This window comes from Artemia franciscana, chromosome 18, assembly GCF_032884065.1.
Source record: "Artemia franciscana chromosome 18, ASM3288406v1, whole genome shotgun sequence".
Taxonomy (NCBI): Eukaryota; Metazoa; Arthropoda; class Branchiopoda; order Anostraca; family Artemiidae; genus Artemia; species Artemia franciscana.
Genome location: NC_088880.1, coordinates 6,943,903 through 6,958,750, shown reverse-complemented (window position 1 = coordinate 6,958,750; position 14,848 = coordinate 6,943,903). Strand labels below are relative to the sequence as shown.

The window sequence follows — 14,848 nt, the reverse complement described above, 5'->3', positions numbered from 1 at the left end:
ACTGGTTGTTTCTGAGGTAAGGATATCAGTTTTGAAACAGCTTTCAAAAGGAGCAAGCGATTTTGAAATGTAAGTAATTAAGAATTATATGTGCCTTTTTCTAGTTTCATCATTTAAAAATATCCGATTTTTCGTAGATCATATTATAAATCCGCTATCCTTTACTTCATACTTCAACAGACACAGAGTATAAACTGCTGTCTTTTTTGTATTTAGCGCTAAAGTGTAACCTCTGATCTTATAATCCCATCGGAAGGGGTGGATTTTAAATTGACGCTGAACATGAAGACAGCTAAATATACTGTATTATGTGAACGATGTTATTTAATGAAACTATTTTAAAAACTAAAATTCTATATTGATTAGAAGTTTTTCTTAAGAGAATTCTAAGTCATATTGAAAACTGACCGTCCTGACTGACCGCATAAGTTTTAAGAACTTCCATGACTACACCTGTTACCCGTTGCCCATCTTCCAACTTTTTGCCCCAACGGAATTTTAAGATATGCCCGTAATGGAATTTTTTAAGAGATACATATTTTTTTGGGGTATCTTGACAATTATTATTTGAATAACTAAGGAGAGTGAAAATGAAATCTGAGGGGGTTCATGTTCCCGCAACCTAATGTCCATTTTGGAATACTACGTGTGCCGCACAGTTTTGCCACGCTTGGTGCAGTTGGGCCACGCTTAGCATAGTTGCCAAAATCCTTGGCGCACTCCTCAAAACGCTTGGTACATTTCTGCAACACTTGGCTTGCCATTGCAGTCTTGTTGTTTGAATAGGTAAAGCCGAAACTTTCATAGTATTATGTGACAAATATATCGAGAATTCTGTTTTTATTGAAAAATTTCCCGTATGCAGTTGTGTATTTTCTTTAGAGTAGCAGGTAAAAAAAAGAAGGAATATGAATGAAAAATGCAGCGGAAAATAATCTAAAAATATTTCACTAAAGAGCTTATAAAGGTATAGCTTTATTTTGAAATTAACGTTGTCTTTGGAAATCAACAGATTGTTAATGTGTGATTTCTTACGGACAAAAAAGAGCTGTCAATTTTAATGTACTAATTTTGCTTATTTATTGTCCTGGTTAAACGTGACAACATTGCCGAAAATATAGTTCTGCCTCAGTAATCTTCATAATCATGAAACAACTGAAAGAAATATACTTCTTAATAGTGTTGTAACAGGGTCCATGAGAGCATCTATGAGTGCCCCCCTCCACGGTCACCGTTTTGGGGGCCATATGCCGCCCAAAAATCATTTTATTTGAACTTCAATTTATTTAACCAATTTGTTCATCTCTGCTACTTATCCATCTGTTTTTTTCGGAGTTAATACCTGTTGTAAAATTGAAGCTACCGAACTTAGAAAGTTTTCGATCAACCTAGATTTTTATCCTCCCCTGGGGTCAATTTGTAGCAAATCCTGTCTATATGCTTCACTGCGTTTAGGCCTAATGGATTTTTTTAGAATTCCTAGAAGGCTTATTGGAACTTTTCCTCCTCTTATCTCGGGGGGAGAGTGGTTTCTGGTGGTGCTCTTTGATATGTGTTCCGTAAAGTTACATTTAATGGGGGTTGGACTAAGTGGGATTGAGTTGAACGGGAATTGAGTTGCATGAGGATGAGTTTAATGAGAGTCGAGCTAAGCCGGGTTGATTTCAATTGGTCTGTCTTAGCCGAAATGTAAGTATGCCGAACTCAAAAGCGAATGATAACTGGTTTGAGTCTCGCTGAGGCCTATTGTTTTGGTTGGGGTGATGGGTTTGTGGAACTTCCCTGTAAGGTAATCCAAATGTCCACCTACTTTCAAATGGATAGGATATATAGGAGGGAAACGGTGCAAGTGGTAGTGGGAGGCTTTACGGGTCTAGGTAGAGAGAAATCGTTTTAACCTAATTTTATTATCTACATTTCACTTGGGGTGATGTATTTGTGGCATTTTCCTGTAAGGCAATCCAAATGTCCACCTACTTTCAAATGGATAGGGTATCTAGGGGAAAACGTAGCAAGTGCTACTACTATTATTTTAAATATTGATAAATATTGTTTTCTCAATGTGTATTCTATTTTCTTTCATCTATATAGACAGTAACAGAACATAAATGACTATTAAAACTATATTCATTATATTAGGCTAATGCAGATTCTTCATCATCATCAAAAAGATGTTGAATATGTTTATGAAGATTTTTTATTGAAGGAAACATCCACTCTCTTGCTCATGTTGATAAAATATAAGAATAAATTGAATTGGTCTTCTCCCCCCAACCTTGTTTGTGCGTGTGTGTGTATTAATAATTTTTATTGATTTATTATATATGTGTTTTAAATCATATGAAAATATAGCTCATTAATATTGCCATTATTGACTTCATAAAACAGTACTAATTTCACAATGAAAATAATTTCTAATGCTATTCTAGGTTAGCCTAGCTGAGTTGTCACCCCCAACTCAGAAGACCTGCAGCCTCTTTGTGTGTGTGTTAATAATTTTTCCTTTTTTTATTTATTATCTATATGTTTTAAATGACGTGAAAATATTGCTCGTTAATATTCCCTTTTTCCACTGTATAAAAGAATATTGTATTATTTTCATTATGAAAATAAATTCTATTATTATTGTATGTTAGTCTAGCTGAGTTGTCTCTGCCAACTCAAGGGACGTGCAAACTCTTTGAGGGTATAGACACCTGTATTGTCATCATCAGTTGAATTTTAGAATGATCTCCTTATTAACTCGCCCTCCGTTAACAACGAGCTAGAATTGTACGTCTAATTATTAAAAGATTGTTTTGGAGAGGTGAGTGAAGATAATGTATTTCATATTAATTATCTTAATGACTTACCCTCTGATAACAACGACAAGGACCCGACGTAGATTAATAAATTCTTGAAAAAATGCTTTGGAGATGCGAATGTGACTGTCCCCACTCTATCAATGGACATTCCCCCAGCTCAACCAAGTGCCTTTGAAGAGCAAAGTGTACCAGAGGATGATTATGCTGTGCTTTACCAGCTCAGTCCCAATACTCATAAACTTTTGGAAGATGTGTACGGAGAGGCAAATGTAACCCCCATCAACGTTTGAATTTGGTGAATTTGGATGATAGTTCTATTGTTGTCTATTGATAGTTCTCAACGGTGAATTTGGATGTTTGCCAATGATGTTTGCCATTGGTGAATGGTTCTGTTTGCCAAGTGCCTTTGAACGGGGCTTGGCTGTCAGTTCTGCTGAACTAGATGCCTTTAAAGATCAGGGAGTATCAGAGGATGATTTTGTTGGATTGACCTGCTCAGTCCAAATACTCATAACTTTTCGTGGATTTTCTCTAGAGAGCTGATTGTAACTCCCTCAAATATTTCAATGAATATTTCACCAGCTCAGCCAAATACCTTTGAAGTGCAAAGTATACCAGAGAATAATTTTGCTTGGGTAGACGGCCTCAGTCCAGATACTCTCGAAGATATGCTGCGTGAGCTAGGGGATTTCAACCCCCGCTCTAACCCACTTATAGACATTAATGTTGAAGAAGAGCAGGGAATGTTGAAGAAGGACATTGCCATTGTTGAGGAGAATGGATCAAAAGATGGTTCTTCGAAATTGACAGTGAAATACCTTTGGAACTTCATTAATCGATAAAGGATTTTATTTTTCCGTGCATAAACAGACTGGTGACTAAGGACTCTTTGAGTTCATATAATTTATCTTTGGTAGAGGATGGGATTATGTGGTGGACACCTTATAGCCGGAAAAACATATAGCCGGCCTTGACCTGAAACAGAATATTGTTGTTCATCAACTTGTTCATGTTCTTTCGCGATGGATGGTAGGCAGCGGTTTCAGGATCACAAAACTTCATAGAGCCCTGCAATTTGATCAAAAAGCCATATATGAAAACATTTATTGACACTTGTCAGTAAACGTTCAGAAGCGAAAACGAAGGTTGAAAAAGAAATCTAAAAACTCATTTTAAATTCAGTCTTCGGTAAAATGTGCGAGAGTGTACGCAGTAGGAGTCGATGTGACGTTATGACCAACCTGAAAGCATTCGATCGAATCATTGCCGATCCCAACTTCACATTATTCACTATCATAGACTCCAATATGGTCCTCTAACATAGGGAAAAATATCATCTTCAATAAACATTTTGCTGCTTAACTACAGAAATCTCCAAAGAACTCATGTTGACATTCTTTTACAATGGCCAATTGCCGAGAAAAGGGGAAGTTCAAGTGTATTATGGAGAAACTGATTCACTGCTGTTAAAAATTAAAACTGATAATTTATTAAATGATTTGAAAAATCGTAAGCACATCAGCTCTTGAATGGACTTTACCAATTGTGATAAGTCCCTTCATCCAGAGCTAGTGAAGTGTCAAGCCCCGAATTAACTATTATTGCTAAAATCTGAGACGGGGAGTTACTTGATATCCCATAATGTGCTTGCAGGTCTGGAAGTGTACTGTGTACAAACACACAATGAGGGTATCAAACAATTCTGCAAGGGGATGTTAAAATAATTTCTATGATCACTATTCTGTCTATTCTATCACTATTCTATATAATTTCTATATTCTATTCTAATAATCACTATGTTGAAAATAATTTCAATATGTGTGTTTATAAAAACTGTGTGGAAAGTAGTCTAGTTCCAAGAGCGAAACTTATGGCGACTCGCTCTTTAAAATTTAAAACTTCGCATCTAGAGTAGAAAAAACGCCACGTCAGCCATATTGGACAAAGTTTACCTATGTAAGGGTGGTATGAAAGTACTAACCCTCGGAGACTACTGTATTTAAGATCGAGAGGAATTTGTACAGTATAGAAAACATCTCGGTCTGGAAAATCTTACTTAAATTCAATAGTAATGCTAGGTGGGAGGTAGGAAGAATTTTTTCTTATCAGTATGTTCTATGTGTATGCAAGGCAGATTTGCTATCGTTTTTCCAGTGTATTCCTATATATCTTTAAAAAATTGTATTTTTAATTAATTTTGCTCCCCCGCGGCCGGCTAAGTGTTTTTCTAAGTCTTTTCTAACTTAATTTGTAACTAAAAATGCTAATTTTTAATTTTGTTTTTGAAAAAATAAAAACAGGTGCTTTTTAAAAACTGATATTATTGCATTGATTAAAAATAATGTGTAATTATTTTTTATAAATTAAATAGTGTTTTGAACTCTGTTTTTTGGTGTTGATTAAAAATATTTTGTATTTATTGTATAAAAAAAACATGTATTATTCTAAATTTTTGTTGTTGTTATTCTTGAACACTGTACTAGGACTGATCGGAAATTATTATTTATTCATTAGACATACACAGTATACAGCTAGTTGTAGTCCAGCTGTTGTAAACGACAATATGTATCAATTTAAGACACCATTCAGATCGTTTCTATTTCGTAGGAGGTATCTTAAATGTATTTAATGTTTAATATTAAAATGTGTTCGCATGTTAGGGCTCTTTTGGCAATGGGGTTTACAGATTAGATTTCGTGTCACATGGAAAAAGCTTTGCCCGTTTTAGGCTATATTTTCGGCCGGATATTTTTTTTTACATTAAAATCCCCTTGGGCTTAGGACTGACGAGTGTCAATATCAAACTGACCGAAGCTGAAAAACTTGTTGGTTCACTGTTGGGTCCCATCTCTCCCCTTTTTCTCACAAGGAAGTTGGAGGTCTTATCAAACAGTTCGTGGTAATAGTAAGGAGCGACCCAGCTCAATAGTAACTGAAACTCAAAAAAATCAAATTCTGATACCAGTAATTACATCAAAGAATTGTATTTTGGTGCTGATTTTAAATATATAAGTTTCATCAAGTTTAGTTTCACCCATCAAAGGTTACGAGCCTGGGAAAATTTGCCTTATTTTCAGAAAATAGGGGGAAACACCCCATAGAAGTGATACAAGCTTTACAAAAATCCCACCACCAGATTCAGAGTATCAGGGAACCCTAGTGTAGAAGTTTCAAGCTCCTGTCTACAAAAATGTGGAATTTCCCATTTTCTGCCAGAAGACAAGTCACGGATACATGTTTATTTGTTTTTTTGTTTTTCTGTTTTATTTTGTTTTTTTGTTGTTTTTTTCCCAGGGGCTTGATCGTATTGACTCAGTGGTCCCAGAATGTCACGAGAGGGCTCATTCTAATGGAAATTAAAAGTTCTAGTACCCTTTTTAAGTATTCAAAACAATTGAATGGCGCCTAGGCCAACTCCCACGCTCATTCATCAGATCAAAATCCTGAGATTAGCATTTTATTCACCATAGTCGAAATACCTAATAACAATGTCTTTGGGGACGACTTACTCCCCACAGTCCTCGTGAGAGGGGCTGCAAGTTACAAACCTCGATCATTGTTTACATATAGTAATGGTTATTGTGAAGTGCACAGACGTTTTCAGGGGAACTTTTTCGTGTTGGGGTGGGTGTGTGTCACGGGAGGGGGTTACGTGGGAGGATCGTTCCATTGAGGAATTTATCATGAGGGAAAAGAATTTCCATGAAGGGGGCGAGGATTTTCTAGCATTATTAAAAACAATGAGAAGATTTTTCACCTGGAAGTAAAAGATAAGCATTAAAACTTAAAATGAACATAAAATATTACGTATAAAAGGGGGTCCGTCTCCTCCACAATACCTTGCTCTTTACGCTAAAGTATTTTTAGTAGTTTCAATTATTTATTCTACGGCCTCTGTGATTCAGGGGGTCATTCTTATTGTATCTATATTATCATTCTTCAGGGTCTGACCAGTGTTTATGACCAATGATTATTGGGAAGTTTATCGACGTTTTCAGGGCGATTTTTTGGTTTGGCGGGAGAAGTTGAAGGAGACGTGGGAGGATCTTTTCATAGAGGACTTTGCCATGGCGGAAGAGGATTTCAATGAAGGCGGCGCAGGACTTCCTAGTATTATTAAAAAAAAAAAAAAAGAAAAAATAAATATTAAAAAAATTTCAACTGAAAGTAACGAGCAGCATTGAAGCTTAAAACGAACAGGAATTATTACGCAAATAAGGGGTTTACCTCCTCGTTTTACCTCGCTATTTACGTTAATGGGTTTTTAATAATTTCAACTATTTATTCCACGGTCTTTGTGATTCGGGGGTTATTCTTAAGCAGTTGGGACAAAATTTAAGCTTTAGAGTAAAGAGCGAGGTATCGACGAGGGTGTGAACTCCCCTCTTAAACAAACGAATATAGAAGTTCGTTACTGAAGTTAATTCGTAAGTTACGTATATTTTTTTTACTAATGAAAACGTTTGTATAAAATTGGAAGTTCTAGTTGCCTTTTCAAGTAATCAAAAAATTGGAGCGCAACTAGGCCTCCTCCCCCTCCTTTCTTCTCAAAATCTTCCGTTTAAAACTATCCCCCCTCCTTCGCTCCTTTTTTCTCAAAATCTTCCGGTTAATTACAATTAATTAATATGCGAATTTCGTTTTTATTATTTATGTGCTGAGAGCCAAGATCAAAACATGCATTAATTCAAAAACGTCCAGAAATTAAATAGAAAAAAACAATTTTTTTTTAAATGAAAGTAAGGAGCAACATTAAAACTTAAAGCGAAAAGAAATTACTCCGTATATGAAAGGGGCTTTTCCTCCTCAACGCCCCGCTCTTTACGCTAAAATTTCTTACTGTTTTAAAAAGTAGAGTTAAGAGAAAGAGTCAAACGTTGGCGTAAACTTAGCGTTGAGGAGGAAAAGCCCCTTTTGTATACTGAGTAATTTCTGTTCGTTTTAAGTTTTAATGTTGCTCCTTACTTTCATTTAAAAAAATTGGTTTTTTTTTTCAATCCCGTAGAAAGAACCAAATACTTTTGTAGCACTATGTTTTTTTTGTTATGTTTTAAGTTCAATTTTTCTGTGTTACCAATTTATTAATTTATCAATCAGTTTCTCTTTGAAATTTGTATTCCCTTTTGAAATTCCACTATATGTCTCCTCTAGCTGTCTTTTTAATCATATAATGAGTAACATGACTTGTATTATTTTTGTGTCCTATTTTCTTCGTTCTTCTGCTTTTCCCTTTTGTTGTCTTTTGTAAATGTACTGTTCTTTGCCCTTACAAGGTGGCCATCTTTAGGAGGAGGGACAAGTGGAACTTGTCCTTCTTTTGAACTTTCCTTCCAACGAACTCTGAACTTCTTCGAACTTTCCTTCCAAGAAAAATTATCACAAGTAGCTCTAAAACTAAGTTCTAAGGGGGAGGTGAAGCAGGCCGGCTGCTCCACCTCCCCCTTGTCAATGGAAGTCCTAGGTATAAAACAGCCATACCTGTTTTTTCTATAAATATTTTTGATTTCCTAAAATGTTTATTACTTTAGTATTTTCTAATGCACTTCCGGTTAGAAAATCTACGTTAATTCCGTTTGTTTGGAATTATTGAAATTCCATTTCTTTCATTCCAAATTGTGCTTTAATTTCGTTTTTGTGATCTTTGTATGATATACCCAGATTCCGTGTTACTGAAAAAAACAAATAGCCTTTTTTAAAACATAATTAGTTTTACAACCAGATATGATGATGAATCTATAGTATTTAAATGTGATTGGTTCTCTTTTAAAAAATTTGAAGCTAGTGAAAAGAACAAACCGTTCAGAGTTGTAACATCTTTTACCAACTAATTCGTCCCCGACTGTGATGATATTCGCATATTATCATGATGGTTACATGATATTTGGTCTATTTTGAGCAAAATGGCTATCTAAAAAATTCGATCGGATGAATTTGGAGAAAAGAAAGGGTGGGGGTTAGTTTGTCCCTGGTCCCTTTTGACTTTAAAAAGGGAACTAGAAGTTTCAATTTCCAGTTGAATGAGTCCCCCCAAAGTTTATACGACCATCCCTTCCATGAAAAACTGTAAATACCCTCCAGGTCATATGTCTTTGATCATATGATCAGTCCTGATCTTTGATCATAGGACTGATCTTTGATCAGTCCTCAGTCCATTTTCACCTGCTTTCTTTTCTTGTCATTTATCATTTTTGTTATATTTCAGGTCTTTCATTATATGGTTGTGGTTTGACAGGGATTTATGGGTTTGAGCTTCCGATATTAGACGCATTTCTGTTCGGTTCTCTTATTTCTGCTGTAGATCCTGTTGCTGTGCTGGCTGTTTTTGAAGAAGTTCATGTCAACGAAGTCTTGTATATTGTGGTGTTCGGGGAGTCTCTTCTCAATGATGCTGTCACAGTAGTAAGTTTTACTTCTCTTACCGTATGATGATGTCGAATGGTGCAATAAGTTTGGGGTCACGCATGTACTGTTTAAGGCAGGGTGGTGTAAGTGAATATCTCTTGGGGGAGGGGGGACCAAAAAGCCAATTTTTAAGCTTCATATTTTTTGTTTCAGATTTTAAGTAGAAGTTCATAAGTAAATCCTTGTCTTAAAAAAACCAAAAAAAAGGTTGATCGAATCTAGTTTAGCTCAAAGAAGATGATTTTTATATATATATATATATATATATATATATATATATATATATATATATATATATATATATATATATATATATATATATATATATATATATATATATATATACTAGCTGTTGGGGTTTTTTTCTTTTTATTTTTTTTTTTATTTTTATTTTTTTTAGTTTTGTTTTTCTCCTTTATTTTTCATTTTTTTCTTCTTTTTCTTTTTTAGTTTTTTTTAGTTTTTTAGTTTTTTTATTAGTTTTTAGTTTTTTTTCTTTTTAGTTTTTTTGTAGTTTTTACCTTTTTTTAGTTTTTTTGTAGTTTTTACCTTTTTTTAGTTTTTTTAGTTTTTTTTTACTTATGTTCTGGTCGTCATTTATACTCCCTGTGTCCCGGTCGTCATTTGTGTCCCGGTGCTTTGTTGATGGTGATTGCTAATCGAACATTCCTTGTGTCTCGGTCGCTTTCTCTTTGAGTGTCCCGGTCGTCATTTATATTCCCTATGTGCCGGTGTCCCGGTCTGTAATTTCGTCTGTCGAAAACATGATTTTGTGTATTATAATAATAACAAAATATGAACAGATATGCTCAATCAACATATCTATGCTAACATATCAACATATCTATGCTAAATCAGACTACATGAATGTTTAGTCTGTTGCTCAGTATCAAGTTGAAACATTTCGGTTAGCTTAGTTATACTTGATTTTTTTTTTGTGTTTCAATGTAGTAATTATGTAGTGTGAAATTCTTGTTATGTATTCCTTAAATTCTTTACACTTTTTAGGTTCTTTACAATATGTTTGATTCATATACAGCCATGGGTATTGAGAATATCAAGTATACTGATCTTTTGGCTGGTGTGGCCTCCTTCTTCGTTGTGGCAATCGGTGGCACAATTATTGGAATAATATGGGGATTTCTTACAGCGTTTGTTACTCGATTCACTAACCACGTTCGAGTCATTGAGCCTGTTTTTATATTTGTTATGAGCTATTTGGCCTATTTGAATGCTGAAATTTTTCATCTTTCTGGAATCTTGGCGTAAGTAGTCTAACTTTTTTCTTACAATTATTCTTCCAGAAAATAAGGTGCACTTAATGTAGGCTGTAACAAAAGGTGAGTTTTGTTTCGGCAGCCAGATATCAAGTCGCCTGAAAAAAAAAATGTCTTTAAATTGTTTTAAAAACCAGAATTGTGGCAAAGAGTAAACTTTAGCGTAAAGAGCGAGAAATTGCGGAGGGGACAACCCATTTCATATATGGAGTAATTTCTGTTCGTTTTAAGTTTTAATGTCGCTCCTTACTTTCAGTTAAAAAAACAAGTTTTTTTTATGTAATCTCTGGATGTTTTTGAATTAATGCATGTTTGATTTTGACTCTCCACACATAAATTATTAAAATGAAATTTGCATATTAATTCCTTTTTTGGCTAAATGGCTTTCTCTTAGTTTTGATCAGACGATTTTGAGAAATAAGGGACGGATGGGGAAGGAGGCCTAGTTGCCATGCAATTTTTCGGTTACATAAAAAGGCAACTATAAATTTTTATTTTTAACGAATTTTTTTATTAGTAAAAAATATACGTAACTTAAGAAGTAACTTACGTAAAAAACGTTTATATTCTTTAATTTTTATTATGTGTATGAGGGGGTTTGTATCCTCGTTAATACCTCGTTCTTTGCACTAAATCGTAGGTTTTGTCCCATTTCTTTAAGAATGACCCCTGAATCAGAAAGGCCGTAGAAGAAATAGTTGAAATTACTAAAAATACAATAGCATAAAGAGCGAGGTATTTATCTCCTCCTAAATACCTCGCCCTTTATGCTAAAGTATTTTTAGAACCCCTCATGTGCGTAATAATCTCTGTTCGTTTTAAGTTTCAATGCTACTTTTTACTTTCAATTGAAAAAAACTTTTCCATGTTTATTTTTTCATTTTTTTTTATAGTAATTTTAGAAAATCCTGCCCTTTTCATTGAATTTCTGTTCCCCTATGACATATTTCTCTAAAGAAGGATCCTCCCACATAGCCCCCTCCCCTCAACCCCACCCCCAAAACCAAAAAAATTCCCTGAAAACGACTGTACACTTCCCAATAACCATTACTGTATGTAAACACTGGTCGAAGTTTGTAACTTGCAGCCCCTCCCCCAGGGACTCTGGGGGAGTAAGCCATTCCCAAAGACATAGTTATTATGGTTTTTGACTAAGCGGAACAAAATGGCTATCTCAAAATTTTGATCTGTTGACTTTGGAGAAAAAATGAGCGTGGGAGGGGGCCTAGTTGCCCTCCAATTTTTTTGGTCACTTAAAAAGGGCACTAGAACTTTTCATTTCCGTTAGAATGAGCCCTCTTGCGCCATTCTAGGACCACTTGGTCGATACGATGACTCCTGCGGAAAAGAAAAGAAAAAACAAATTAACACTCATCCGTGATTCGTCTTCTGGCAAAAAATACGAAATTCCACATTTTCGTAGATAGGAGCTTGCTATAGGGTTCTCTGATACGCCGAATGCGATGGTGTGATTTTCGTTAAGATTCTGTGACTTATAGGTGGTGTTTTCCCCTATTTTCTAAAATAAGGCAATTTTTCACGCTCGTAACTTTTGATGACAAAGACTAAATTTGATGAAACTTATATATTTAAAATCAGCATAAAAATTTGATTCTTTTGATGCATATTTTAGCATCAAAATTCCGTGTTTTAGAGTTTCGTTTACTATTGAGCTGGGTCGCTCCTTACTACAGTTCGTTACCACGAACTGTTTGATTTCATGTTCCTCGACTATAAAAGGTATCATGTGAGAGAAATTTCCCACTAATTTTTTTTTGCTACTTTTGTTTTTGTTTACTCGTTTTTGCTTTTTACTTTTGTTTTTACTTTTTACTTTTACTTTTGTTTTTACTTTTTTGTTTTTGTTTACTTGTGCTAATTTTGTTTGCCTATTTTGTTTGCAATGGAATGAAGCAGCATTTTAAGGCTTCTTTTCTGCTATTTTTCGCTCCCACCAATGATGTTATTGTTATTGTTACTTTACTGTATTGTATTGTTATTGTTATATATTGTATTGTATTGTTGTATTGTTAATATTGTAAAATATTGTATTGTTAATGTTATTGTTACGATTTCAGCTTTCTTAACATACATGAATTTAACTGGAAGCAATCCTATTTCAACGTTTTTGTTTATTTTCACGAAAAAATAAACGATGTTCCACAGATATTCAGGAACAAAAACAGATAAGCCTAACGGCAATTTTTAGGACTTTTCTTGGGTTTGAATATTTTGCCTTAAAACTTAATTAGAAAGTCGGCTTTAATATTAATAATAATAATAATTAATTATTAATTAATTTTTTATTAATAATAATTAATAAATTTAATATTAGAAATATGGGATTTTTAATTTGGTTGTTTAATCCGTTTCTAAAAGCGGATATCAGAAGAACAGGCTTTCTTACACTATTGAGAGATGAGAAAAGAGGATGTTTCGTCACGTGTGTTGAAATTGAAAAAAAGATGCCATTTTTTACATTTTTAGGAGGAGGGGCCCGCTTTGTTCTGTTTCAGATGCAGTATTCCCCGTGTGCTAGTTTTTTAATTATTGATGGTGTTTTTGTGAAGATTCTTGTGTAATTACAGCTTTAAGTGTTCTAGCTCAATTGAACCAGTGTTAGAGGTATCGAGTCAGGGACATAATTTCAGGAGTGCTCCCTGATTATAAACTGGGATCCATTTCCAAGGAACCCTCACGGGAGCAGAGGGACCAATATCAATGGAAACGAACAAAAACTACGAACAACAAGGAAAACTGAATCTAGCGGCTTGGCCATGGCTTTGTTTCGAGAGTCGCCCAACTCCTTAATAAAATTTGTCTTGTGCTAGTCCTATGATCAAGAATTATTTAATTTTTAATCATTCTTGTGAGTATAAGAAGCTTGATGTGTCCTACCAGAACCGGTACTCTGAACCTAATGATCATGTCATTTTAATTGTTATATTACTATGACATTATGTTATATTACCATATTATATAATTATTATATTGTAATAATTAATAATTTATTAATAATAAAATGAATGATATTTAATAAAAATAATTATTATATTTAATTAATATATTAAATCATAATTAACATCATTTCGATTAATATTCATTTATCAGAGGGAGCCTGACCCCCAAAGCTGTCATTGGTCTTTCTACTAAGAAAATTCCTTTTATGCATCTTTTGTATGGAAGATTTAAGCTTTCCAAAGATACTCGAGAAAAATTGAATGCAGTTATTCACAAGATGTTTCAAAACTTATTCCCAAAATAGCAATAAACCGTTGTAAAACGAAAGTTGAAGTTCATTTTTTTTTCTCCGAATTGGAGCTTGAATTTCGATCAAACTTTGCTTGAAAAGGCGTAGGGGTCCAAAGAAAATGGTGTAAGTAGGAGAATTAAAAGAGTTTAAGCAAAGTGTTTTTTTTTTTACTTTTCTTGCAAATTGAAGACTGAATTTTCACTAAACTTTATTTGAGGAGGTAGAAGAATCCAGACGAAATAGTTTAAATAAGTGAGTTAAAAGACAAGCCAGTGACTTTTATTTTAGTTTTTCTTGCTGACTTATTTTTTTCTATATGTTTTTTTCTGAAACGTGTAAAACCCCATCACCAAGCAGCATCAATCAGACAAATATCGTATCTAGAAAATACTTTGCATTATTTCAAAGTTCAGCGCATAAAAATGTGCTGCACTTGTTTACTTTTACTTGTACTTGAGGCAGGATACAAGTGCAGCAGTTCCAGTTCACGATTTTGGGGGTCGGGGAAAATGCTTTTTTCAAATCTAGGTAAGTCAATTTTTCAGTGAAAATACAAGGAAAAGTATTTTACAGTGAAAATACTAAAAAAGGTATTTCTCAAAATGCCTTTTTTGGTATTTTACCTCATACCTGCTTCCATTACATTGGCTTATATCTGTAGAGTTTTTTAAACCAATCACATATTTTCTTTAGCAAAAAGCAGAAAGTGAAGCCAATAATGCTGCCTTTTTCAGTTATTCCAAAAATCTATAGCGCCCTTCCCCCTCCCTATTAAGTGCCACTCCATAAGTGTTTGCTCTCCCTGGCATTTAACCGACTTAAGGGAATGCGCGAAGAGTCCGTGTCCTTTGTGATTGGCTCAACTAGCTCAAGCCGGGACTTATGTCTCCTCCTATACTTCCTGAAGACGCCGAATGGTTCCAGGTTAGACTTGATTACACACATCCATGCTCCCCTTGCCTATTCTTCTGTCCGGGTAGGGGGACGCACCTAGCGACTGTTTGTTAATGACAAAGGCGGAAATATTTCAACCTTAAATGCTTGGATCTAGCCTATTTATTGTACATAGCTCATGAGATGGTCACATGATTAGGCAGGATTCAAATTAGCTT

At 34.4% G+C, this 14,848-nt stretch overlaps 1 protein-coding gene across 3 annotated transcripts in view; it reads left to right on the top strand.

Annotated features, from left to right (window-relative positions):
• LOC136038549 (probable Na(+)/H(+) antiporter nhx-9) overlaps positions 1-14,848 on the top strand; it is a 142,737-nt gene that overhangs the window by 36,291 nt on the left and 91,598 nt on the right. For all 3 annotated transcript variants that reach the window (XM_065721713.1, XM_065721712.1, XM_065721714.1), the window contains 2 exons: positions 9,007-9,203; positions 10,215-10,471. In XM_065721713.1, the coding sequence (XP_065577785.1) occupies positions 9,007-9,203; positions 10,215-10,471 (454 nt within the window). The remainder of the gene's footprint in view (positions 1-9,006; positions 9,204-10,214; positions 10,472-14,848) is intronic.